The sequence below is a fragment of the Equus caballus genome, chromosome 17 (genome assembly GCF_041296265.1).
Source record: "Equus caballus isolate H_3958 breed thoroughbred chromosome 17, TB-T2T, whole genome shotgun sequence".
Classification (NCBI taxonomy): Eukaryota; Metazoa; Chordata; class Mammalia; order Perissodactyla; family Equidae; genus Equus; species Equus caballus.
The window spans coordinates 88090706-88115584 of NC_091700.1; the positions used below are offsets into that span (position 1 = coordinate 88090706).

Consider the following 24879-nt stretch of genomic DNA (forward strand, 5'->3'; position numbering starts at 1 on the left):
CCCTTTGCTAAACATTTCACAGTCATGGTTTTATTTAATTCTCCTGTCAATCCTAGGGGGTGGATTATAACTGCTCTAGTCCTTTCATGACTCCATATCCTGTGGACTAAACTGTGTCCCCCCTAAATGTGTATATTGAAGCCTTAACTCCCATTGTGGCTGTATGTGGAGTAAGGAAGTAATTAAGGTCAGATGAAGACATTAGGGTGAAGCCGTGATCCAATAGGATTAGTGTTCTTATAAGAAGAGACACCAGAGAGTGCTCGCTCGCTCGCTCTCTGTCTCTCTCACTCACATAGCACTCACCATATATTCCAATTCAGCTGGTTATTTGTCTGCGTCCCCAACTCCGAGACAGTTGTGTTGATTTCTGTTCCTTCGGCACTCAGCACGGTGCCTGCACCTGGCTCCTTGCTTGATTACTGCACCCCGGCTCCTCAAGCCATCAGAGTTATTCAGACTTCTACCCACCTGGTCACAGACTACTGAAGGGCGGTGGGAAATCTGTGCCCGTTATAACGCCCTGAGATCAGGCAGGTTGAGGGCTAGTGGGTTACAGAACTTGGAACAATATTCTAATAGGTATTAACGGTAGGAAAAAGGGGGCCAAGGCCTTTGAGAGAAGCCATTCCCCTCTGCTGGATAAGAGCATGCCCTGGTTGTCATGGTTACGTTAATCCCAAGCCAGAAAAAAAAAACAAAACCCTTCCAGAAACCACTCTCTGAAACCTCAGCAGATGCAAATTTTGTAAACCTGGTCGAACATTCTCTTTATAGATTCCTGTCTGTGAGATTCTCTCAGAAGGGGAGGACCTTGCCTTTCAAGCAGGAGGAATCATTGTCCAGACCCTTCGAGGAGGTGGGGCAAGGGAGGAGATTATACCCCCAACCCAGAAAGAATTGTATCTTTCCTCTCTCAGAGGAGAAAGACGTGATTCCCGCATAAACCATCACATAATGGAGAGAAGCTGAAGGCGGGGACATACTCTACAGGCACAATAAACGAAAGCCACTTTGATTCACAATTTTTGATGTCTTGAAGCTGTATGTGAATGTTCATTCCATTTATTATTCAGTCCTTAGTTGCCAGACATTCCTCAAGAATATAAACCTCCTCCTAAGATTTAGTTTTATAGAATTCCGTGAAAAGCCCATTCAAAAGGGAGAAAGCCATAGGGACACACAGTTTGAAATGAGCCAGTTTATTTGTGCGGTAGATTAAAATTCAGATTCCTTTTGGAGCATAATTAAAAGTAGTCAAGAAGAAAAAAACTGGGAAAAATGTGATTATGTAGTTTCATTAATTGCTGATTTGTTCTCCAAAGTAAGACATATAATTACTATTTGGTTTCTTTCCTGTAAGGAGTACACTTCTAGAATATTGTAATCAAGACTGGCAGTGTGTGGGGTCGGCCAGACTGGCAGTTTCGTAGAGGCTGTGGGCATCTTAGGAGTCTGTCCCCTCACCCTCAATACAAACACTTGGGGACAATTTAAAAAATTAATTTGTCATAACATCCCTTTCATATTAAACCATTACTTACAAATATAGGTTTTCAAATAACTTACAAATATAGGTTTTCAAATGATGGCTAAGTGATTTGATTTCCCTTCCTCATGAATGACAGCTTGTGCAGTCTTACATATAAATAAATGCATGTGTGCTTGTGTGTGTGTGCGTGTGGGTGTGTATCTTTGAGAAAATCCTTTTACAGATGAATTTTTCTCAGAGTCCCTTCTTTGTGTTCTGCCAGCTTCAACTGTGCTGTTGCCACCTCTTTCCCCATTCAGACTTCATTGACTTATTTATGGGTTTGTTTTAACAATAAAGGACCAGCTAGTGGATTTGTAGCTTTTGAACCCCATCATCAGCTTCTAGTGCAGAGCCTGCCCCAAATGCATAATTTGTGGTTACTTCCAACAGTGTTCATTTTATGCCTTTTTGCCAGATGCATAAAAGAGCTCTTTGTGCTGAGAAATATCAGTGAACATCTAGTGCACACACACTCATTCTCCCCGTGTGATAAGGCCCTTCACAGCTCCTCTACTGGAGCTGGGTCCTACCCCTCAATATTTTCCTAAGATCTCACATAAAGAAAATAGATTCTTTATTTTCTTATTCTTTTTTTTTTATTTTTGAGGAAGATTAGCCCTGAGCTAACTTCTGCTGCCAATCCTCCTCTTTTTTTTTTTTTCGCTAAGGAAAATTGGCCCTGAGCTAACATCAATGCCAATCTTCCTCTACTTTATATGTGGGACGCCTGCCACATGGCTTGATAAGCAGTGCCATGTCCGCACTCGGGATCCAAACCAACAACCCTGGACTGGGATGCCACCAGGCCAGCCCCTATTCTTAGTCTCTTTTTTTTTTTTTTTTTTGAGAAAGATTAGCCCTGAGCTAACTACTGCCAATCCTACTCTTTTTGCTGAGGAAGGCTGGCCCTGAGCTAACATCTGTGCCCATCTTCCTCCACTTTATATATGGGACGCCTACCACAGCATGGTGTGCCAAGCGGTGCCATGTCTGCACCCGGGATCGGAACTGGCAAACCCCAGGCCGCCAAGAAGTGGAATGTGCGAACTTAACCGCTGCGCCCCCAGGCCGGCCCCCTTATTTTCTTATTCTTAAAAATAGTTTAAACGGCTTCTATTGTGCATCACCCTCTCCAGTCATTTATAGATATGAAATTCATCCTCAGTTACGTTTTTTTTTTTTTGGCCTTTTTCTTCTGCATTTTTTTAATTGTGGTAAATATACATAATATGTAATTTATGATTTTCACCATTTTTAAGTATTCAATTCAGTGGCATTAAGTACATCCACAATGTTGTGCGACCATCACCACTATTCATTCTGCATTCTGTGATATGATTTTGCACAGAATTAGTTTTAGTGTGAAATTCAAAAAACTTCGTTGGAGACAAGTGTAGAGAAATGATGTTGCAGACGGACGGAGTAAATCCACTATGGCAAGAAAAAGGGGTAATTTTCCTTAAAGAATGAGGATGAAACTCTTTCTCTGCTTCCACTCTCCGAGATGCTTCTTCTGAAGCGGAGCTGAGCCTTGGGTGTGTGGGTACACCCTGACAGTTCTACCCTTACTCCTAAAAGAAACGGAAATAGCATCCCTGAACTTTGGGGTCATGACGTCTAGAAGCATTTTAGTCCATAGCTGCCTGGTACATGTTGGGGTGTCAATGCTGGGTGCTCCTTACCCATGAACTTGTCATGTAGCGGCTGCATTTAAACTCTGCTACATACCTTCCAGCGATGCTGCATTCTGGCTCTCCTTACATCCCTGAATATAGCCAGCATTCACAGGGGAGCTCATTTAATGCTTTATGGGCATCTAGTGTATAGATGTGTTTTAGGAGCTATAGTATCATTCCACCTCTAAATTGACTTATCCTCTTATAAAAGTTTTGTTACCTTACAAGAGTTATTTTGCATAAGGATTTGTACAAATAATAGATTTTAAGGAAACTTTTAAGAATTGAGACCGGATTTACATCATTAGTTAAGCAGATTCCAAGCATCTATTTCCAGCCTGTCATTTTGCAGGAAGTCATTACTCGTGCTTGTCTCTGCTGGACGTAAGTGGTATTGAAATGCTGAAGTAATGCTGCAGGTTCTAGGGCTCAACACAGCCTCTTATTATCGCCAAGATATGCTCCATGCATTCGCAGAAGTCTCTGCTGACTCCGTAAGGACCCGATTCAGATGGTAACGCTCCCTCTCATCTGTGTGTTCCTTAAAGTGCTGAGCTGAGCGCCATGTCCGTAAAGACATCCATTGTATATTGACTTTTGACTTGTTTAGACGTCCAGCGTTGAATTGTAAAGTCTCATTTTGCAGACCCTGTAAATCTAGATGAAGTGATCAAGTTCTCTTAGTTCCAGGAATTCTTTGGGAAATATGAGTGCTTGCCAGCTGGTCAGGTAATTGGGTGGTTCATTTTGTAACAAATAGGAAATGTCAAGGATTGTGAGAAAGAAGAATTGTGAAACTGGAATGTGATTTTCCCTTAAAAAAATCGTATGATACAGAAATTATTCCACAACTTGATAGCCCCTATTCTATTTCTGTAATATATTTTTTTAAATATAGATGCTCATTTTAAATCTTTTTTTTTAAGATTGGCACCTGAGCTAACAACTGTTGCCAATCTTCTTTTTTTGCCCCTGCTTTTTTCTCCCCAAATCCCCCCAGTACATAGTTGTATATCTTAGCTGTGAGTCCTTCTAGTTGTGGCATGTGGGACGCCACCTCAGCATGGCCTAATGAGCAGTGCCGTGTCCGTGCCCAGGATCCAAACCCTGGGCCGCCGAAGCAGAGTGCACGAACTTAACCACTCAGCCATGGGGCAGCCCCTGTTTCTATAATATTTTTAATCCTGTCTACGGATTTTGCTGGACTGAGGGAGGGCCTCGAACAGGTAGCTGTGTATTAGGTATTCATGTAGCTTTTTGGAGGTAGAACCCAGGTGAACTTGAACCCAGGACCCCCGTTAGCCTGGCTGATGAACTCCCTAGTGCTCTCAGCCTGGCTGAATCAGGCAGATTGCTGTATCAAAGAGATGGAGAATAGAATTGGTGACCAGTAATCTATGTGGCCCTTAAGTCCACTGGATGAATGCAGGTGTACGTGTGTGGGGGCAGGGGGAGTACGTTTGACAGAGAAGAATGTGGTTCAGGGACTGGCCAGTGGCACAGCAGTTAAGTTTGCGCACTCTGCTTTGGCAGCCTGGGGTTCACTGGTTCAGATCCCAGCCACGGACCTACGCACTGCTTATCAAGCCATGCTGTCGTGGTGTCCCACATGTAAAATAGAGGAAGATGGGCACAGATGTTAGCTCAGGGCCAGTCTTCTTCAGCAAAAAGTGGAGGATTGGCAGCAGATGTTAGCTCAGGGCTACTCTTCCAAAAAAAAAAAAATGTGGTTCGCATGCGTCATGTGTTACTCCTGCCATCAGTGCAAGTGAAGTGATTCTACCAGTGACCCTTGGACCAGGCATTCAAAGTCTAGAGCCTGGTGAGTTTGGAATTATCCATGGGGAATATTGCACGCTTTTAGATAGCTGTGAATATCTTGTGGCTTTCAGTGATGAGCAATATGGGCGCATAAAGTGGCATCCATAAAAAAAAAGATGCTTTATCGCTGGACACTGAAGCATCTTTGCCATCTCCTTAGGTCATGCTGGGGCAGGCTAATGGACATGCCCATCATTGTGCTCGTCAGGCTCTGGCTCCTACTGTCAGTCTCCTGGGTTACTAATTGGTTCCTAAAATGCTCTGCTCTTCTCAGAGGGGAGGAGAAAGTATAAAAGCAGTAACTGTAGTTAATGTAGACATTTTTCTTCTAGTGTTTGATCTCTGCAGTGGAGTTGGATCCATGTTACTAGTGGGTCATTAGGAATCCCCCAGATAGTGAAGAGAAACCAAGGCATATGATTCTAAGTGTTTCGGGTAGCAGTCGTGTTCTTATGTATTATATTCCCTCTCCCTGTAGATTCAGTGTAGAGAAAATGCATGTGAATATTGATTTCAGCAGACGTTGATTGAGCACCAGGGGCTTTGCAAGGGAATAAGAATATAAAGGTGAATAAGTAGCCAAGAATTTAATTGGAGAGACAGAGTCATATTCTTAATGGTATATATTACAGTAGAATGAGTAACGTTTACTCATTTCAACAAAATTGGTTGGTCTTAGGGCGTTGTGGATACAGGGATTAATAAAAGATGACCTTTCCTGTCAACGTATGTGTGGTCTAGATGGGATCTGCACAAAGCCCCTGAGAGCTAGAGAAGAAAGGCATAAATTCTGCCTTGCTTGTGGAGGAGGAGAAAGGAACAGGGACAGGGTTTCAAGCACGAAAAGGGCACGGCATCATGAGTTGAAAACTTAGGTCTCCACAAAACCTGCACACAAATACTTATAGCAGCTTTATTCATAATGACCAAGGCTTGGGAAACCAAGATGTCCTTCAGTAGGTGGATGGGTAAACAAGCTGTGGTCCATCCAGAGAGCAGAATATTATTTAGCAATGAAAAGAAAACTAAGAAGCCATGAAAAGACATGGAGAGGCCTAAATGCATATTGCTAAGTGAAAGAAGGCAATCTGAAAAGGCTGAATACTGTGTGATTCCAACTGTATGACATTCTGGAAAAGGCAAAACTGTGGAGACAAAGATCACTGGTTGCCAGGAGTTCAGGAGGAGGGGGATGAGGGCTGAGTTTGTGGAGCGCAGTGGGTTTTTAGGATGGTGAAACTGTCCTGTGTGATCCTGTAATGATGGATGCATGATACTATGCATTTGTCAGGACCCATAGAACTATACAACAGGAAGAGTGAGCTCTAATGTAAACTATGGGCTTTGGGTGATGATAATGTATCGACGTGGGCTCAACAATTATAACAAATGTATACACTGATGCAAGATGTTAATAATAGGGACACTGTGTGTGTGATGGGGAGAGGTGTTTGGGAACCCTCTGTACTTTCTGCTCAATTTTCCGTAAACCTCTAACTAAAAAATGAAGTCTATTATTTAAAAAAAGGGGATGGTGCCTAGGATTGAGATGAGAAGAAGTCAGAGATTAGCATCTAAGGGTGAGAACAGCGTGAGACGGGCCGAGCGGGGTGTGCACAGTACTCACGGGGTGGTCAGGGTATCATGGAGGTGGGTGGTGGCAAGCTTCCTTGGTGGGTGGAAGTGAAGAGGCTTCCTGCGGTGGGGGCTAAGGTTTGTCTTCATCACGGTTTGTTTTCATCGCTGCCTTTCTCACGGGGCATAACGCCTGTTGTTTCTGTTTTCAGCAAAGAGCCCCGGGGAAAGTGTTGCTGGATGCTGTTTGCAACCACCTCAACCTTGTGGAAGGTGACTATTTTGGCCTCGAGTTTCCCGACCACAAAAAGATCACGGTAGGTGATGTCACATTAATGTTGCTATTTTACTGTGGGTTCAGCTTGGGAGAGGAGAGTAATTGGTACCTTTCCTTGGCCATACAGAAATGCATAGAAGAAAAACACTCAGAAAGCCCTTGTTAATCTTCTTTTGAAAGTGATGTGTGCATATGATTAGCAAATTCAAAGAGAGTACACAGTGAAGACTGTCTCCCCCGCTCACCCTTCCACCTCTCTCTCTAGGAACCACCATTTCCAGTTTCTTGTGTGTCCTTCTGATAAAAGTCTGTGTATGTGTATATGCAAACATGTATTTTTGAAATACGTGAATGTGAGGAAACCGTATGCAATGTCCTCTACCACCCCCTCCACTTCCATTAGTGTATCATGGAGATCTTCCCTTTTCCGCACATGGAATCCACTTCCTTCTTTGTTACAGTTTCATGCCATTCCACTGAATGGGTATGCCGTAATTTACAACCTCTACTGTAAACCCTGGGGTACTTAGGTTGTCTCCAGTCGTTTGCTGTTACAAATGATGCTACAGTGAATGTACCAGGACATTCGTCTTTGCTCATGGCCAAGCGTTTTGGCAGTTCAGATCCAAAGGCATGGAATTGCCTCATCCATGTGTTTGATCATTTTAACGTTTACAAAATATGTCACATTGTTGTTTAAAAAAAGTTTCACTCATTTGAAGCCAATAGCTGACTGTTCTCTTTTATCTCTTTTGGCTGATGTTACCTTCTTAAGACTGTATCCGAGTATGTCTTTCATTAGACACCCTTTTAAGCTGTGAGTTTGTTGACTGTATTTCTGTTTATTCTTCCATTCAGTGCACGCTGAGGTCCTGGACCTTGCGCTAGCCACTGTAGTGGAGACCCAGTAATTGTAACTGCAGAGAATGTAGAATGTAAGCGGGATGCCAGGCTTAGTCAGCGGTCAGTACAGGGCATGTGACAGGTGCTCCACTGCAGCCAGGGGGTGTTGGGCAGTGGGGGCAGCAGAGAACATTTGTGTTCAGGAAATCCTTCCCAGATATTGAGAAACTGAGTCCCATGAAGCCAATAGTAGTTGAACTATGGAAAAAATATTCCTGGGAGAGGGGCACCCCATGTACAAACAGCAGAAAGCAAATGGACTATTCAGGCACCTGCAAATCAGGCTGGAGTTGAGAAGGGAGAGGGAGGCAGGCTCTGGTGAAGGAGGTGAGAGATGAGGAGGCTGAAAGGTAAGCAGAAACCGGATCTGGAAAAGCTTTCTATACCATTGCCATCCTGTAGAAATATAATGTAAGCCACATAGGTAATTTCAAGTTTTCCACCAGCTATGCTCAAAAAAAGTTAAAATAATTTTAAAATATGTTTTATTTAATCTAATATATCCAAAAACATTTTCATTTCAACATGTAATCAATATCAAAAACTATGAATAAGACATTTTCATTTTTTCACGCTGTCTTTGAATCTGGTGTATATCTGACACTTACAGCCCCTCCCAGTTCAGACGAGCCATCTTCCAAGTACTCAGGAGTCACATGTAGCTAGTAGCTGTTGTATTGGACAGCACAATTCTGTACCAAGCTAATGTGTTTGGGAAGCTGTGAATGCGTTGTAAAGGGAATGTGATATGATCTGGTTTATGGTTTAGAAAGAGAATGGTAGCCAGTTTGGAATAGGGCAAGACTGGAGTCAGGAAGCTGTCAGGCAGTATTTCAGGCAGGAGGTGGTGCTGGATGGAACTAAGGGAGAATGGAGGTGGGGTCTGGAGGAAGGTGGATGAATTCAAGAGATTTGGTGGGCGTGGGGCGGTTGGGATATGATTGAATGGATGGACTTATAAGGGAAAGCGGGCTCAGAGCAGCTGGGTTTTCTGGCTTTGCCATCTGGGGGCACAGAGACGCCAATCACTGGAAGTGGAAAGGCTCGGAGAGACTGTGTCCATGAAGAGGTAAAACAGTGAGTTCCGTCTCAGACCTGAGGAGTCGGAGGCATTGGTGGACGTTCCAGTGGAGATGTCCAGTGGGCACTCCCAGTAGGTGGATCTCCCGGAGTGCAGGAAAGAGATCTGATCTGAAATTCAGACTCAAGGATCATATGATTCTTTTAGATATTAACTGAAAGTAGAGGAGAGTATAGAGAGTGAAACACAGGAGGCAGGAGTGGAACACCAGCATTGAAAGGGGCTGCCCAGGGAAGGAAGAACCCTCAAAGGACGTGCAGGTGGGAAGGAGGAAAACCAGGAAAGGGAAAGGTCCCAGAGCAAGAGAAGAGAGCATCGCAGGGAAGAGTGGGCAGCGGGAGTACAGGTAGGTGCTGAAGGAGCGAGTGTGTCACGCACCTAAAAATGGGTGCAAATTGTGTTTTCTCAACTTACTCCTGCCTCCGAATATTCTGTCATTTTCTAGTACTTACATTAAATCTAACCTTCCTTAACTCCCAGTCCTTTTTCTGATGTGGCAGATGACCACAGGTGGGCCAAATCTAATTCCACATTCATTGATTGATCTAACAATTATTTTGTGTCTAAACCATGTCGGTCATCACACCTCATACTCTAGGAGACACGTGCTGTAAAGGGACAGCAGAAGCAGCTATGGTTTCTGTTCATTAGAAGGGCACACTTAGTAAAAGAGACAAGGAAACAAATAATTACAACACGATGTAGCAAGTTCTATGGAACATTGTTTCCTAAACTTATTTTATGTTAAAATAATGATTCTCGGGGCTGGCCCGGTGGCCGAGTGGTTAAGTTCGCGCGCTCCGCTGCAGGCGGCCCAGTGTTTCATTGGTTCGAATCCTGGGCGCGGACATGGCACTGCTCTTCAGACCACGATGAGGCAGCGTCCCACATGCCACAGCTAGAAGAACCCACAACGAAGAATACACAACTATGTACCGGGGGGCTTTGGGGAGAAAAAGGAAAAAATAAAATCTTTAAAATAATGATTCTCAAAACACTTGAAGATAATGCTGTCTCATTATTTCTAACAACCCTGCCTGAATTGCTGCCAGGTCCTAATGGCTTTCCTGACTCCAGTCTTGCCCTGTTCCACTCCAGCTGGAGGCAACTTTCTAAACCATAAATTAGTGGTGAGGGTACTAAGCCTCTGAGAATCGTTCCATATCTGGGTCAACCAGCTAGCTAATAGTATAGCTAGGATCCTAATCATGCCCTTCTGACCCCAAGTTCAGTGCCTTTTCTGTTAACTGTGGCTGCTTCTCTTTTGCTAGGATTTCCAGACCTATTGATCTTCCTGGGTGCCTCCAGGGCTGACTCTTTCAAGTTTAATCAGGCTTAATTTTTATGATTTCCCTGTTTCCTTATCATATGGTTTAGGAATATGTTCAACTGCAAATTACAGAAAACCCACTAATGATGACTTAAAGAGATAGATGTTTATTTGTCACACATAATACAAATAAAAGCCACTGCGTGAATGCTGACCACATGCCAGACCGTTGTAGTCCCTGTAGACACGACAGAAACCTGGCCCACATTCTAGAGCAGGGTCAGCGAATTTTCTTTGGAAAGGGCCAGATAGTAAATAATACATGTAGGCTTTGCGGGCCATATGGTCTCTGCTGCAACTATTCAGATATGCGCTTGTAGTGCAAAAGCAGCCATAGACAATATGTAAATGAATGGATGTGGCTTTCTTCCAATAAAACTTTATTTATAATACAGAAAGCCATAGTTTGCCAACACCTGTTCTAGAGAGTAATAACTCTGTGCAAGGTATCATATTAGGTTTACTTACAGTATTTCATTCATTCCAGAAAGGCCTGTTATATACCCTTTTTCTGATGAGGCAGCTGAGGCTTAAAGAGGCTAATTCATTTTCACAAAGGCACACAGCTAGGAAATGATAGAGCTGGGAGTCACATTTAGATCTGTCTAAGGATAGGCCCATGCTCTCAGTCACCATTCCGTTGTGACCATGTTTCTGTTATTTTGCTCTCTGTCAATTACGAAATCCAGACCTGAGAGTTGATTTCATAAACTTTAAAAATAAATTGTTTTGACAAAGTGGCTCTGTGCTGTGGGTGGGGTCTGTGACTGGAGATGCTGCAGGAGGGCCTTCTGGGCTCCTGGCCATCTTCTTTCTCTCGCTGTGGCTGCTGGTTCCATGCGCGCAATCAGTTTGTAAAACTTCAGTGAGCTGTACACTTATAACGTGCACTTTATATGTGTGTGTGTGTATAAAACTTCAGTAATGTTTACCCCCAAAATGCAATGAAATGAAAGCACACAGGAACAGAAATAATCACCAAAAAGTGCGCGGAGGCTGTCTGAGGGACTCTGTGGTGGAAGTACCAAGGACAAGTCTTGACTGGATGAGCTGAGGAAGAGCTGCTCACTTGTGAAAACAGTAAGCTCTAGCTGGGTTGTCACTTCTGCTCTCAGTAAAGTTGCTGGAAAATCGTGTGGTTTTGTCTCCTCTCTGGACTCTGTGGAGATGCTGGCTTTCTAGCCCAGCGGTCCGTGGTAGGCAGGTGAGAGCCACTCTGTGCTCAGACTGCCCGCCCTCAAATCACTACTTCGCCACCTAGCGGCAGCGTGGCTGGGGCAGGTGGCTGGCCCTGCTGAACCTCACTTTGCTCATGCACAGAATGGGGTTAAGAGTGCCTACCTCGTGGGGTTTTTGAAAGGATCAAATGTGATAACAGCCATCAGCATGAAACCCCATGCTGGGACGTATTCAAGAAGGTCTTAGTTATGGAAACTATTATCATTGTCATCATCATTTTGTGTGTGTGGGTGCAGTCAAAAACAGATAACATAAAATGTTCGAACTTACCCATTTTTAAGTGTACGGTCCAGCAGTGTTAACTGTGTTCACATTGTTGTGCAACACATCTCGAGAACTTTTTCATCTTGCAAAACTGAAACTCTATACCCATTAAATAACAGCTCCTTTTTTCTCCTCCTTCCAGCCCTTGGCAACTGTCATTCTGCTTTCTGTCGCTAGGAATTTGGCTACTCTAGATACCTCATATAAGTAGAATCATGCAGTATTTGTCTTTTTGTGAGTGGCTTATTTCGCTGAGCATAATGTCCTCAAGGCTCATCCACGTTGCAGCATGCAACAGACTTTCCTTCCTTTTTAAGTCTGAATAATATTCCATTTTACGGATATGCTGCATTTTGTTTATCCATTCATCTGTTGATGGCCATTTACGTTGCGTCCACCTCTTGGTGGTTGTGAATAATGCTGCAGTGAACGTGGACGTGTCATGGTCGTTTTTTGTAATACTACTGTTGTGATTGTTACCTTTGCCAGGTTTCATTTGGGAGGCTGCTCACATATCTGCCAAACGGAGAGGAAATATGGCTGTTCTCAAAATGCCCCAACGTGGGCTGTCACCGCTGCTTTTGCCCATTTATCTGTGTGTGATAGTGGGAACTAGTTGTCCCCCAAAGTCCCTGGCAAGCAACTTGTGGACCTTTGTCCCTAGGTGGTAAGTTCAGGCAACGCGCATTCCAGCCCAGCTCTCTGCCTCTCCTCCCATCATGTCTATCACGTAATAGCCCACATCAGAGCAGTAGTCATAGTAAGGGTTTCAAAAAGCTTAAGAGGAGAAGGAGTGCTTTCCATGGTCCGAGATGTGTTTCTCAAGATTGGAAATAAACTAGTGATAATTAGTAAGTAATCAATATACTCTATCCTTAGTTAGACTTGTCCTGTGGCTTGTCAGTTAATAGAGTTGATTGCTGTGTTCACATGCGAGTTTGGCCTGCTGTTGTCCTTGAGTCCAGGCAGCCATCCCCATGAGACTGCCTTGCAGGAGCAGAGAAGTCTTTTAATCAGCTTTTTTTTATTGATTGGGCTTTCTGGGGCAGAAACGCTACTGATCCTAGGAATCAAGACTGTGCTTAATATGCCAGCTGAATGGTACCTAGAGTCTGATGGCTGGTAAAAGGCCAGGAAGACATTAGGTTGTTATTGGGGTGAACTCAGCGAACCATCCTTGAGCTTCTAGTGTGTCCCTTGACCTCAGCCTATAAACCTAAGTGCATCTCATTGGTTCTCCACCTTAGGGCTCGGCCAAAGAGCCTGGTAGTAAATGTGTTAGGCTTTGCAGGCCATACCATCTTCATGGCAACTCCCCAACTCTGCCGGCCCAGTGCAAAAGCAGCCATAGACAGTCTGTAAACAAATGAGCGTGGTTGTGTTCCAATAAAACTTTAGTTATGGGCACGGATATTTGAATTTTGTAGAGTTTTCACGTCATGAAATATAGTACTTCTTTTGATTTTTCTTTTCAACCACTTAAGAATGTAAAAGCCAGTCTTTGCTCTCAGGCTATACCGAAGCTGGTGGTGGGCTGGACTTGGCTCACGGGCCTTCATTTGCCAATTTCTGTTTATAATATTTATCTGAGGTAGGTATTTTAGCATCCATGTTTTAGAGTGAGCAAATACAGAGAGGTGACCTGCCCAGTACTGAACAATGAGCTGTGTGACCAGAGTCGTAACAAGGGTTCACATGCAGTCCTGTCTCAGCCCATGTGGGCACCCTCTGATCCTTGCGACTGCCTCTCCTCACGCGTCCCCCACTCAGAGCCACGCGGACCTCAGGGGCAGAGGCGGGTGTAAGCAGATTGCTCTCACTGGCCTGTTGAGGAGTGTGAGGATGGCTCTGTCCTCTGGCCTGTCAATCTCGGTTTAAACCTTTGCTTTGCCATTTAGCAGCTAGGTAGATTCTGAACTTTGATTTTGCACTTTATCTGAAAAATGTGATTAATCAATGACAATTTTACAAGGTTGTCATGAGGACTGATTGAGATACGTTCCGGTCATGAGCCCAGCAGGATTCCTAGCACATAGTAGGCACTCAGATATCTGTTGTATTGTATGCTTGCATTCTAGCTCAGAAACCAGTGAGGCTGGCCCACCAATATTCTATTAAAGCTGTGTTGCTTGGTGACCTGATAAAACAATCCTAATTTCTAATAAATAAACGTTGATAAATCTCAGGAAGATGATGGGCATCTTTTTGTTCATTTGTTATTCTTCTCCATGCCTGGGGCAAGGTTTTGCCGGCGGCAGGTGTCTCAGCTCAGGCTGCCATAACAAAATACCGTGGGCTGGGTGGCTTGAACAACAGACATTTATTTCTCAGACTTCTGGAGGCTGGAAGTCTGAGATCAGGGCGCCAGCATGGTCAGGTTCCAGGGGGTACCCTCTCTCTGGCTTGCAGATGGTCACTTCTTGCTGTGTCCTCGCCTGGCAGAGAGAGAGAGAGAGATCTCTTCCTCTTCTCATAAGGCCACAGTCCTATTGGATGAGGGCCCCACCCTTTTGACCTCATTAAACCTGAATTGCCTTTTAGAGACACATCTCCAGATACAGTTGCATCAGGGGTTGGGGCTTCGATAGATGACCTGGGTGACACGGCTCAGTCCATAGCAGCAGGCGTGCTTTCTAGGGGCTTGGGATCACAGAAACCACAGCTACTTGGGATGGCGGGTGTCCTTTGCTAGTGGTTTCCCAGCCCCGCTGGACCCCTGGAGCCAAACAGACCTCCTTCCTCTGTGCTTGGTCATAGTCCCCTGACCTTGCTTCCTCCTGGGAGTCTAACTGAGGACATCTGAGGTGAGGAGGGGCTCTTTGTGGAACATTCCAGGTATAAAGGATGAAGAGGTTTGCAGAACCGAGGACAGATGAAAGTTTGGGAAGCCAGCAGAGGGGAGGCTATGCAGCAGCTTGGTCGCCACGCAGAGCAGCTCTATGGTTTGATCCAACAGCGACTGTGTCGACAGGGCAGGTCCCAGCGGAGGCAAAGCTCTCCTGGAGCAGAGTCTGGGAGAAGGGACAGGTCACTGGAAAACAGAGCTGTGGGGGATGTCCCTTTCGTAGGCTGGAAGGAAGGAGGTTTTTTGTTTGTTTTCATTTTGTTTTTTGCTTAATAGAGTTTATTTTTTAGAAGACTTTTAGGTTTACAGAAAAATTGAGCAGAAAGTAGCGAGGTGCCATATATGGGCCCCCAACACACACAGTGTCCCCTATTGCAGACATCTTGCGTTAGTGTGGTGCGTGTGTTACAGTTGATGAGCCAATGTTAATGCATTATTATTACAGCCCAAACTTTACATTAGGGTTCATGCTTTGTGTTGTACATTCCTTGGGTTTTGACAAATGTATAGTGACATGTATATACCACTACGGTATCGTAAAGAATAATTTCACTGCCCTCAAAATTCCCCGGGCTCCACCTCCTGTCCCTCCCTCTCCTCTGAGCCCATGGCAACCACTGATCTTTTCCTTTCATATTTTCTTATTTTCTGTATTGATGCTCTGGCATCTGGGGCCCCACTGACCAGGGAGAACCTGCCCTTCTCAGGGCTAGCCAGTTCTTAGAGATAGCAAATGGCTCCCCTGCAAGCATGCCTTTCATATGCAAACTAACCAATCCAGAGCCCAGACTCTGAACCGCCTCTTCTATCTGCCTCTTACTCCAGGAGGCAACATTCCCCTGCCTTCATTATCCCAGGGCCAGGTACCAGGCAACTGGAGACAGCCTCTACACCCAGAGCCCTCTGAAATGTCTCAAACTAGCCAATCCTAACCCTGCTTGCCCTGTCTTGCCTTTCCTGATGGAAAGTGCAGTAAAGTCTCCTGCCCGTGCTTTCTCCTCACCCTTTCTGCCTCCTGACCAACCTGGTGCTTCCCTGTGTGGCCCTGAATGGTGTGGTATGTCCCCTCCTCTTGGGAAATGTGAGTAACAAACTGTCTTTTCCATGGCAGTCATCTCCTTACTTGTTGGCCCCACCATATCTGAATAATAATGAAGCCTACAGTTTAAAACAATTTGGTAAAAAAAAATACATGGAAGTTTGTTTCAAAAGTGGGTACAGTCTTGAGAAAATTGAAGTGGAAGTGTAGTTTTTAGATCTTCCCAAACCCAAGAACTCACATAAAAACAGCTACTCAGCAAAACCAAAAAAGTATGGACAACATTTATGGCAAAACTAGATTTCAGAGTGAAAACCCTAGATCCCAAAGTACAAGCAGTTGGAGACAAACCCAGCCGAATACAAGGGCTGTGCGCTATCAGGGTCTGTCCAGGAAGAAATGGAGGCAAGTAGCAGGCCATCTGATGGACGGGAGCGAAGCCCCAGGTGGACGCTGGAAGTCACAAGGGGGCAGTTTGAGAAGAACACCTGCAACTAAGGTCTGAAGGGCTGGAAGAGTCCAACTCAAGTGAGAGCAACTGACTTTCGAGGGCAGGCTACCACTTAGAAACTGGAGAATGGGCCCAAAAGTGAGCTGGGTAGAGACAACAGGAGGAGTGATAGAGAAGTGGAGAGAAATGGAGCGAGCAAGTCTCAGTACACAAGCCACCATAGCTTTCAACACTGCCCCAAAACAGGGGAAGAGGAAGCTCTGGGAGGCTAGGAAAGCTACTGTGGACCATACCTTCTTCTAAGAAGGTTAGGAGACAGTTTTCACGTAGAAATGAGTGGCAGAAAGGTATCACAGTCATAATGATACTTTTTTTTAAAGAAACAGGTGTGTTTCTCCTGAGACACCATATATGGCCTCAGCAAAGGGACCAATGAATGCAATCCACAAAATCCAGACTCTGGAAAATTCTACAGATCAACAGATAAACTATAAGGAAAAAAGAGGGGCATGGAGGAAGAGGCTATAAATTAAAAGATTCTTGAAGCATGTAAAATTTCTCAAAATAGGCAAGACTAAACTCTAGTGTGTAAGATGCACCATTGGGTGAAATAAACATTAAGCAATGTAACAGTTATTGTAAAAATCTAGATAGTGGTTACTTTTGGGGGGGTTGGTTTTAGGATGAGGTGGCTGGCAGAGTTGTATTTCTTGACTTAGGTGATGGATACAAGGGTGTTGCCGTTTAATAATTCACTAAGATATACCTTTGTTTTCAGTAGTTTTAAGCATCCCCATGTCATTTTCAAATTAAACAGTTTTAAAAGGAGGAAGAAGAAAATTTAAAAACAGAAGCAGCAAACTGTAGATTAAAGGAGAAAAATCCAATTAAATAACAGAATACCCAAGTGAAATCCTTTGAGTTGAATTTTTCAAAGCTAATGCAAATTAACCAAATGACTTTGGTTAAAACTGAGTTGATGATGTGTTACAAGTACCTTGCCTGAGGTCTGTTGCTGAGCCCTTCTCCAAAAGTAGTTTCCCTCCAGGAAAAGGCCCCCTGAAACCCCAAGGGATGCATTATAACATTAAGTCTTGGTTCTATTCCAAAACTTCCCTTTGCATGTATCTGGGATATAAGCTACTGCTTAATGAATGTAATACACTAACGCCTAAGACAGGCGGTACTACCTTGCATTTTGTCCTTTGGTTTACAGACATGTCTTTAATCTCTTTTTTATTTAAAGCTTTCCTTGTAAATAAATTAAAATATATATCCTTAAATTTTCAGTTCAAATTTTATTCACATATTCCTTCAGCAGGTCAACGTTGGTTAAAAAAAAAAGAGAAAAGAAAAAGGGCAGGGGACCAAGCTAGATTAAGAGAGACTTAACGGACATAATCAGATATGAAGCGTGGTCCTGGATTGGATATGAGTTTCGACAGACTACAGTAGAGACATCTTTATTCACACGGAGGAATTTGAATATAGTCTGAGTATTTGATGAGAAGTTTAAAAAAGTATGTATGTATGTTTCTACCTACGCACATCACTCATAGAAGAAGATCTGGAAGGGTAAACACAAAGGCACTGGGTCCTAATCCATGGTCCCCGGGCCAGCAAGCAGCATCAGCATCACTTGGGCACTGGCTAGGAATGTGAATTCTCAGGTCCCCACCCCAGATGAGTGACTCTGGGAGCAGGATCCTGTGGTGTGTGTTTTAACAAACCTTTAGGGTGATTGTGATGCAAGCTCAGCTCTGACAACAACTTCTCTAAGGTATTGACCATGGTCTCTTGGTCGTAGAAGACAATTTTTAAAATTTTGCTCATCCAAATTATCTAATTTTCTAGAATACATATGTATGAATTCCTTACTAGTAGAAGGGTTTTTTTGTTTCTCTTGGTTTGTTTTTTTTTTTTTGGTGAGAAAGATTGGCCCTGAGCTAACATCTGTTGCCAATCTTCTTCTTTTTTGCTTGAGGAAGATTGGCCCTGAGCTAGCATCTGTGCCCATCTTCCTCTATTTTATATATGTGATGCCTGCCACAGCGTGGCTTAATGAGCCGTGTCTAGGTCCACACCAACATCTGAACCCGCAAACTCTGTGCCGCTGAAGTGGAGCACACGAACTTAATCACTATACCACCGGGCCTACTCTGAGAAGATTATTGTCAAATTAAGAGCTTTTTAGTGGCATCCTGTAAATTTTGATTTATTGTGTTTTCATTTTCATTTCAGTTTAAAATACTTTCTAATTTCCCTTTGGTTCCTTCTTTGACCCATGTATTATTTAGAAATATGTTATTTAGTTTCCAAATCTATGGGGATTTTCCATAGTTCTTGCTGTGGAAATTTTTCAGTTAATTCCATGGTGGTTGGAGAATGTAGTTTGTATGACGTGAATGTTTATAAACAGTTTACGGATATCTCTTTTATGCCCCAGAATATGGTTTATTTTGGTAAATGTTTTTGGGAACTTGAAAAGAATGCATATTCTTGGGTGTGAGGTGGAGTATTCAATTTATATCAATTGGATCATGTTGGTTGCTAGTGTTGTTGAAACTTTCTCTATTCTTACTGAATTTCTGCCTACATGTTCCATCAGTTATGGAGCAAGAGCTGTTAAAATCTCCAACCGTAGTTGTGGACCTGTCTGTTTCTCCTTGCAGTTTAATCAGTTTTTGCTTCATGTTTTCTGAAGTTCTGTTACTAAGTGTACAAATACTTAAGATTTTTACATCCTCTTAATTAACTGACTCCTTTATCATTAAGAAATTACCTTCTTTATCCTTGGTGATATTCTTTATTCTCATGTCTACTTTGATACTAATATAGCCACTTTAGGTTTTTTAAAAATTATTTTAATTATTAATGTTAGCATGATATGCCTTTTTCCTTTTCTTTTTAACCTATTTGTGTCTTTATATTTAGTGTGTTTCTTGTAGTCATCATACAGTTGGGTCCTGCCTTGTTATCCAATCTGACAATCCCAGCCTTTCTTTTTTTTTCTTTTTGCTGAGGAAGATTAGCCCTGAGCTAATATCTGTGCCAATCTTCCTGTATGCTATATGTGGGTTGCCACCACAGCACGGCTGTCAAGTGGTGTAGGTCCACATCTGGGATCTGAACTCAAACACTTGGGCCACCAAAGCAGAGCACACCAAACTTAACCACTAGGCCCCAGGGCCAGCCCCTAATCCCTGCCTTTTAATTGGAGGTGTTTAGACCATTTACATTTAATGTGATTATTGATGTGGTTTAAATCAGTCATCTTGCCATTTGTTTTCTGTTTGTCTTATCCATTCTTTGTTCCTTTTTTCTGCCTTCCTTTTGATTAATTGAATATTTTGATGATTCCATTTCACCTTCTTTGTTGGTTTATTAGCTATCACTCTTCAGTTTGTAACTTTAGAGGTTGCTTTGGGGTTAATAGTGTACATCTTTAACTTATCACAGCCTGCCTTTAGGCGATATTATTCCACTTCACATATAGTATAAAAACTTACAATGGTATATTTCCACTTTCTGACCTTTTTGTTTTTGCTGTTGTTGTCATACAGTTCTTTTTCACACGAGTTATGATCCCCACATTACATTGTTGTTATTTTTGTTTACTAGTGCATTGTCTTCTGTAGACCTATAAATAATTTTTTAAATTATTAAAACACCTTATATATTAACCATGCTGTTTACATTTTGGTGTTCTTATTCCTTTGTGTAGAGAGAGATTCCATCTGATATCATTTTCTTTTTGATTAAAGGGCTTCCTTTAAGATTTCTTGTTATATGGCTCTGCTGGCGATGAATTCTCTCAGCTTTCATGTGTTTGAAAGAGTATTTTGCCTTCGTTTTTGAAAGACATTTATTGCTGGATGTAAAATTCTAAGGTGAATAGTGTTTTCTTCTAGTACATTAAAAGTCTTGCTCCACTGCATTCTCCCTTGCACTGTTTCTGACAAGAAATGTACTGTCATCTTTATCTTTGTTCCTTTGTACATAATGTGTCTTTTTTCTCTGGCTGATTTCAAGATATTCTCTTTTTACTGTTTTTGAGCAATTAGATTATGACATGCTTCTGTGTAATTTTCTTCGCAGCTCTTATGCTTTGGGTTTGCTGACCTTCTTGGACCTGTAGGATTATAGTTTTCTTGAAATTTGGAAAAATTTCAGCCATTATTTCTTCTTATACTTTTTCTTCTGGTTTCCCCCACCCCTACCATCTCTTTTCCTTTGGGACTCCAATTCCATGTATATTAGGCTGCCTAAAGTTGTTCCACAGTTCTCTAATGCTCTATTAATTTTTTGGTAATTTTCCTCTGTGTTTCATTTTGTATTGTTTCCACTGCCAGGTCAATAAATAAATTCAAATTTATTAGAATTTCTTCTGCAATGTCTAATCTGCTGTTAGTCTCATCCAATGTGTTTTTTTACCTCACACAATGTTGTTTCCATCTCTAGAAGTTTAGTTTGGGTCTTTTTTGTATCTTCCATATCTCAACCTTTTGAACATAGAGAATACAATTGTAATAACTGTCTTCATGTCATTCTCCACTAATTCTAATATCTGTGTCAGTTCTAGGTTAGGTCAGATTTTATTTTATTTTTTTTTTGTCTAATTATGGATTGTATTTTCCTGCTTCTTTGTGAGCCTGGTGATTTTATTTATTGGGTGTCAGATACTGTGAATTTTACCTTGTTGAGTGCTGGGTAGCTTTATGTTCCTGTAATCTTATTGAGTGTTCTGAGGTGCAAATAAGTTGTTTGGAAACAATGTAGCCCTTGCAAATCTGGCTTTTAAAAAGGCTTGTCAGGTGGGACTGGTGTAGTGTACAGTCTGGGGCTATTTATTCCCTACTGCTAAGGGATGACCTTCAGGACTCGACTCAGTGCCCGTGAATCATGAGGTCTTCCAGTCTGGCTGTATTCCTGGCCCTGTGTGAACACCAGGTGTGTTAGCTCTCATCCTTTCCTTGGTTCTTTCCCCTCAGTCTTGGGTACTTTCCTGACAAGCATCCATTGATCAGCATTCAGCTGATTCCTCAAAGGTAACCCTCTACATTCTCCTAAATGCTCTGTCAGGGAAGAGCTTTCTATTCTCTCTGAACTCTCGCTACCTTGATTCCCTACATTCTCAACCCCATCTCTTCATGTCATGGATCTTGCCAGGTTCCGCCTCCCTGCAACACAGCCTAGAAACTTGCTCAAGGCGGAAGGCTCAGGCACCCACAGGGATCACGATTTTATTTCCTAGTCTCTCAGGGATCACTGTTTCTCATTGCCTCGTGTCCCGAATCTTCAGATCTGTTATGTTATGCATTTTTTTCTTTCTTGGTTGTTTCATGTAGGAAGATAAATCCAATCCCTGTCACTTTATTTGGACCAGAATCATTAACCTCTAAAAATTAAGAGGTTTTTAAAAAGAAAGCCACACTTGACATATCTTTTAAATGTAACTATATGTGAAGCTAATGAAGTAATTAAGACTAACATGAAAAATTAAATTCAAACAAATTATTACAAACAAAAGTTCAGAGTAAGGTTATTTCTTGTAGGAGTCAGCTACAGAAAGAGTAATTTGTTGCAATAAATTATAGACACTGAATAATATTCTATAACATTTTATCTGGTTCCTATGTATGTTACGGTTGATGAAGAAATATTTTTGTTGTATGCTGTTTTGATTTTTAAACATGAAGAGGAGAGCTGAGCTTCTGTTGAGTTCTGTAGCTTTTAGAGCGGCAGCATGTTATGTTGCAGGAAAATCACAGGTTTGGAGCCAAATGGACTTGATGTTGAATCCCAGCTGTGTGACCTTGGGCAACCTAAAGAAGCTCTCTGAGCATGGCTTCCTTCCTGTGTAAAACAACCCCATTGTAATGAATATTAAATGAGTATGTGTAAAGTGCCTATCCAGTGCCTAGCACACAGTAGGTGCTCAAGAAATAGTCTCTTTCTTGCCGCCTGTCTAATATCAAGTGACTGGCTCTCTTTTAATAAGACCTTTTCCAAAATACCTCAAATATTTCAGTTGCCTACAAAATCCACCTAAAATGTCACTTACCACAAACAGGGGTCAAAAGATGTTTAGGGAAAGAAGAGAAGGGCTTTGGGGTCAGTGAGTCATCTTGCCTGGGCGTTAAAGCATTTCTTCTCACCTAACGGTATTTCGGTATTTCGGTGCAGAGGACATATTGCAAAGGAGGAAAGTAACATTAACAGGGGGATCGGAGAAAAATAGGTAGCCTGACTGAAACGTAGGCAAGTAGGGGAAGAGGGGGCTGGAAAACTGTGTTGAAAGCAAATTGTGGAAGATCGGTGCTATGGGCTGAATTGTGTCCCCTTAAAATTTGTATGTTGACGCTCTACGCTCATACTCAGAATGTGACAGTACTTGAAGACAGGGCCTTTCAAGAGGTGATTAAGTTACACTGAGGCCATTCGAGTGGGTCCTGACTCTGCTTCACTTTAAGAAGAAGCAATCTGGAGGTCCCCAGGAGACCCCAGGGGCGTGCGTGTGCAGAGGGAAGCCCGTGAAGCCAGAGGCGGCCGACTGCAAGCCAGCGAGAGCGGCCTCGGGGGAAACCACACCTGTGGCACCTTGAGCCTCCGGAACTCTGAGGAAATACATTTTTTTGTCCACGCCGCCTCATCTGTAACACTTTGTCTTGGCGTCCCTAGCAAACTCTTCTATAGGCCTTCAGATCCCAGCAGGGGACGTTCCTTGATTTGGTAAGACCTACTCACTTGGAATGACATTTCTAGAAATCCATTCATTTTGACCAGATCCATTTACAGTCGGGCAGTGTGGATTGTGGACGTGCCCCGGAGACCGGCAGAGAACAGGGGTGTGTGGCTTGGTTGAAGGGGTGGGAGGTGGGGCTGCAGATAGACCTTTACAGTTGTGACACTCGAGAGAACCATTGGCAGGGAAAGAAGGATTTTTAGTGCTTTTGTTGCCTTTTAACCTCGTCTGGAACTCTTTTCCGTTCTGCTTAGGTTGAAGGAACAAGTGATGTATCTCAGATGACCTAGCCCGGTTCAAATCCTTCCCAGTAGCCCTCCCCATATATCGGACTTCAAGCCTGTTTTTCTTCTTGCGCTTTCGAGCTCATCCATTCATAGCAGTTGAAGTCCTGCGTGTGCGAGATCTTGTGTCTCAGCTCTGCCAGTGTCCGTCTAACGTAAATGGAGAGGTTCTCTCGGGCCTACGTTCTCACCCAGGCCAGCGGAGCTGGGATGGGACCGATGCCTTGTGGCATTGTTGCTGCAGAGCTCTACCAGACCGGCTGCTTCAGGCCAGTCTGACGGTCCCAAGCTTTTGTGTTCTAAACCCACATGCTCAGTTGGCTCAAATTGGTGCATGTATTTGATGCTTTCCACAGAAATGCCAAAAACAGAAGAGAGATGTTTTAAAACAATTCATAAAATTGGCAACTACATTGCCAGAGCCTGGTTGTTTTGTCCTGAGTGGTTTGCAGACGTTTAGAGAGATTCTGTGGCAGAACTGGCAATGGTGAAGATCTGAGATGGTTCCCCTGAGGCGGCCGTGGGGGTCGAAAGGGCACGGGAGGGCAGGCTCGTGAGCGGACGCTCAGCAGCCCTGGGGAATCCCACTAGAATTCTCCAGTTAATTCACAGTCCCATGCAACACACTATTTCCAATCTTCTTCACCTCAGTCTTCCAATCCGCAGAGTTTACAGGGGAAACAGATGGCATCAAGGAGGAACTTTCTTATCTTTCTTCCTGACACAGAAATATAAACTTACTAACATCTGTCATTAGCCTTTCTTTCTCCCCCGACCCCGCCACCCCATGGCAGAGCTCTTTCTGTCTCAAGCCAATCCCCTGTGTTTCAGAGCTACCTTCTCACGTCATCTCAGGTCCCTCAGACGTCCATCGTCCCTTCTTGTTCACCTTCTCAGTCCCTCCCCCTTTTTGGACGCACCTAGGGCTTTCCTATTAGAAAGAAGCAAATAGGCAGTACCCGTATTTGATTCCTCAACCCCTCTGCCTTAGTCTCTTGCCTCTTTCTTCACAGCCGGCTTCTGGAAAAGACTATTCATCCTTCCTGCCTCTTCACTGCCCACCAGGCTTCCAGAGCCACCACTAAGTAAGCTGACAAACAGATATCCAGTTCTCTCTCATCTTAGCTGACCTTTCCACAGTTCTTCACATTCTTTCTTCTGGAAACACCATCCCCCCGTGGCTTCCATGGCACAACTCTCTCCTTATTTTCCTTCCATCCTCATCTGCCCCCACCATGCATTCCGTCCTCTGGCCTCTACGAGGCCATCTTGTCCTGCATGGAGTCAGGGTGGTGGCACCTTCTAAACGTGAGACCTCCTGCTCAGGCTTCTCCTCTGAGCTCAGCCGAGTGTCCCGCCGTTTCCATACTGCGTCTTCCTCAGGAGATCCAAGGCACCTCATAGAATCACAGTGTCTGGCGCTCCTCCATCTGGGCTCTCTTCCAGTGCTCCTTGTCTCTGTGAATGGCGCTGGCATCTGTCCGGATGCCCATGGCAGAAATCTTGGTGTCATTCTGGTCGTTGTTTCCTCCCTCGGCCGCCATATCCAGTCCATCAGTAAATCCCATGAGATGTTACCTCTTCAGTTTTTCTTAAATACGCCCACTTTTCCCCGACTCTCCTTCTGCCTTCCTGGTCCAAAATACCATTCCCTCTTGCCTGGACAATTGCAGCAGGTCAACCGGCATCTGTTCTGGCCCCTCTGTCTGTTCTCACGTTGTTAGCCTAGTCTTTTCAAAGCGCACATCTGATCGAATCAGCCCCATGCTTAAACCCTTCGCAATTGCTCTTAGGGTAAGGACAAAGAATCTTAAC

The 24879-nt window shown here is 43.5% G+C and overlaps 1 protein-coding gene across 6 annotated transcripts in view; it reads left to right on the forward strand.

The window, feature by feature from the left end:
- The window catches only part of FARP1 (FERM, ARH/RhoGEF and pleckstrin domain protein 1), a 288033-nt gene that overhangs the window by 176534 nt on the left and 86620 nt on the right, over positions 1 to 24879 (forward strand). For all 6 annotated transcript variants that reach the window (XM_070239941.1, XM_070239944.1, XM_023621750.2 and 3 more), the window contains one exon: positions 6819 to 6923. In XM_070239941.1, coding sequence (XP_070096042.1) covers positions 6819 to 6923 — 105 coding nt within the window. The remainder of the gene's footprint in view (positions 1 to 6818; positions 6924 to 24879) is intronic.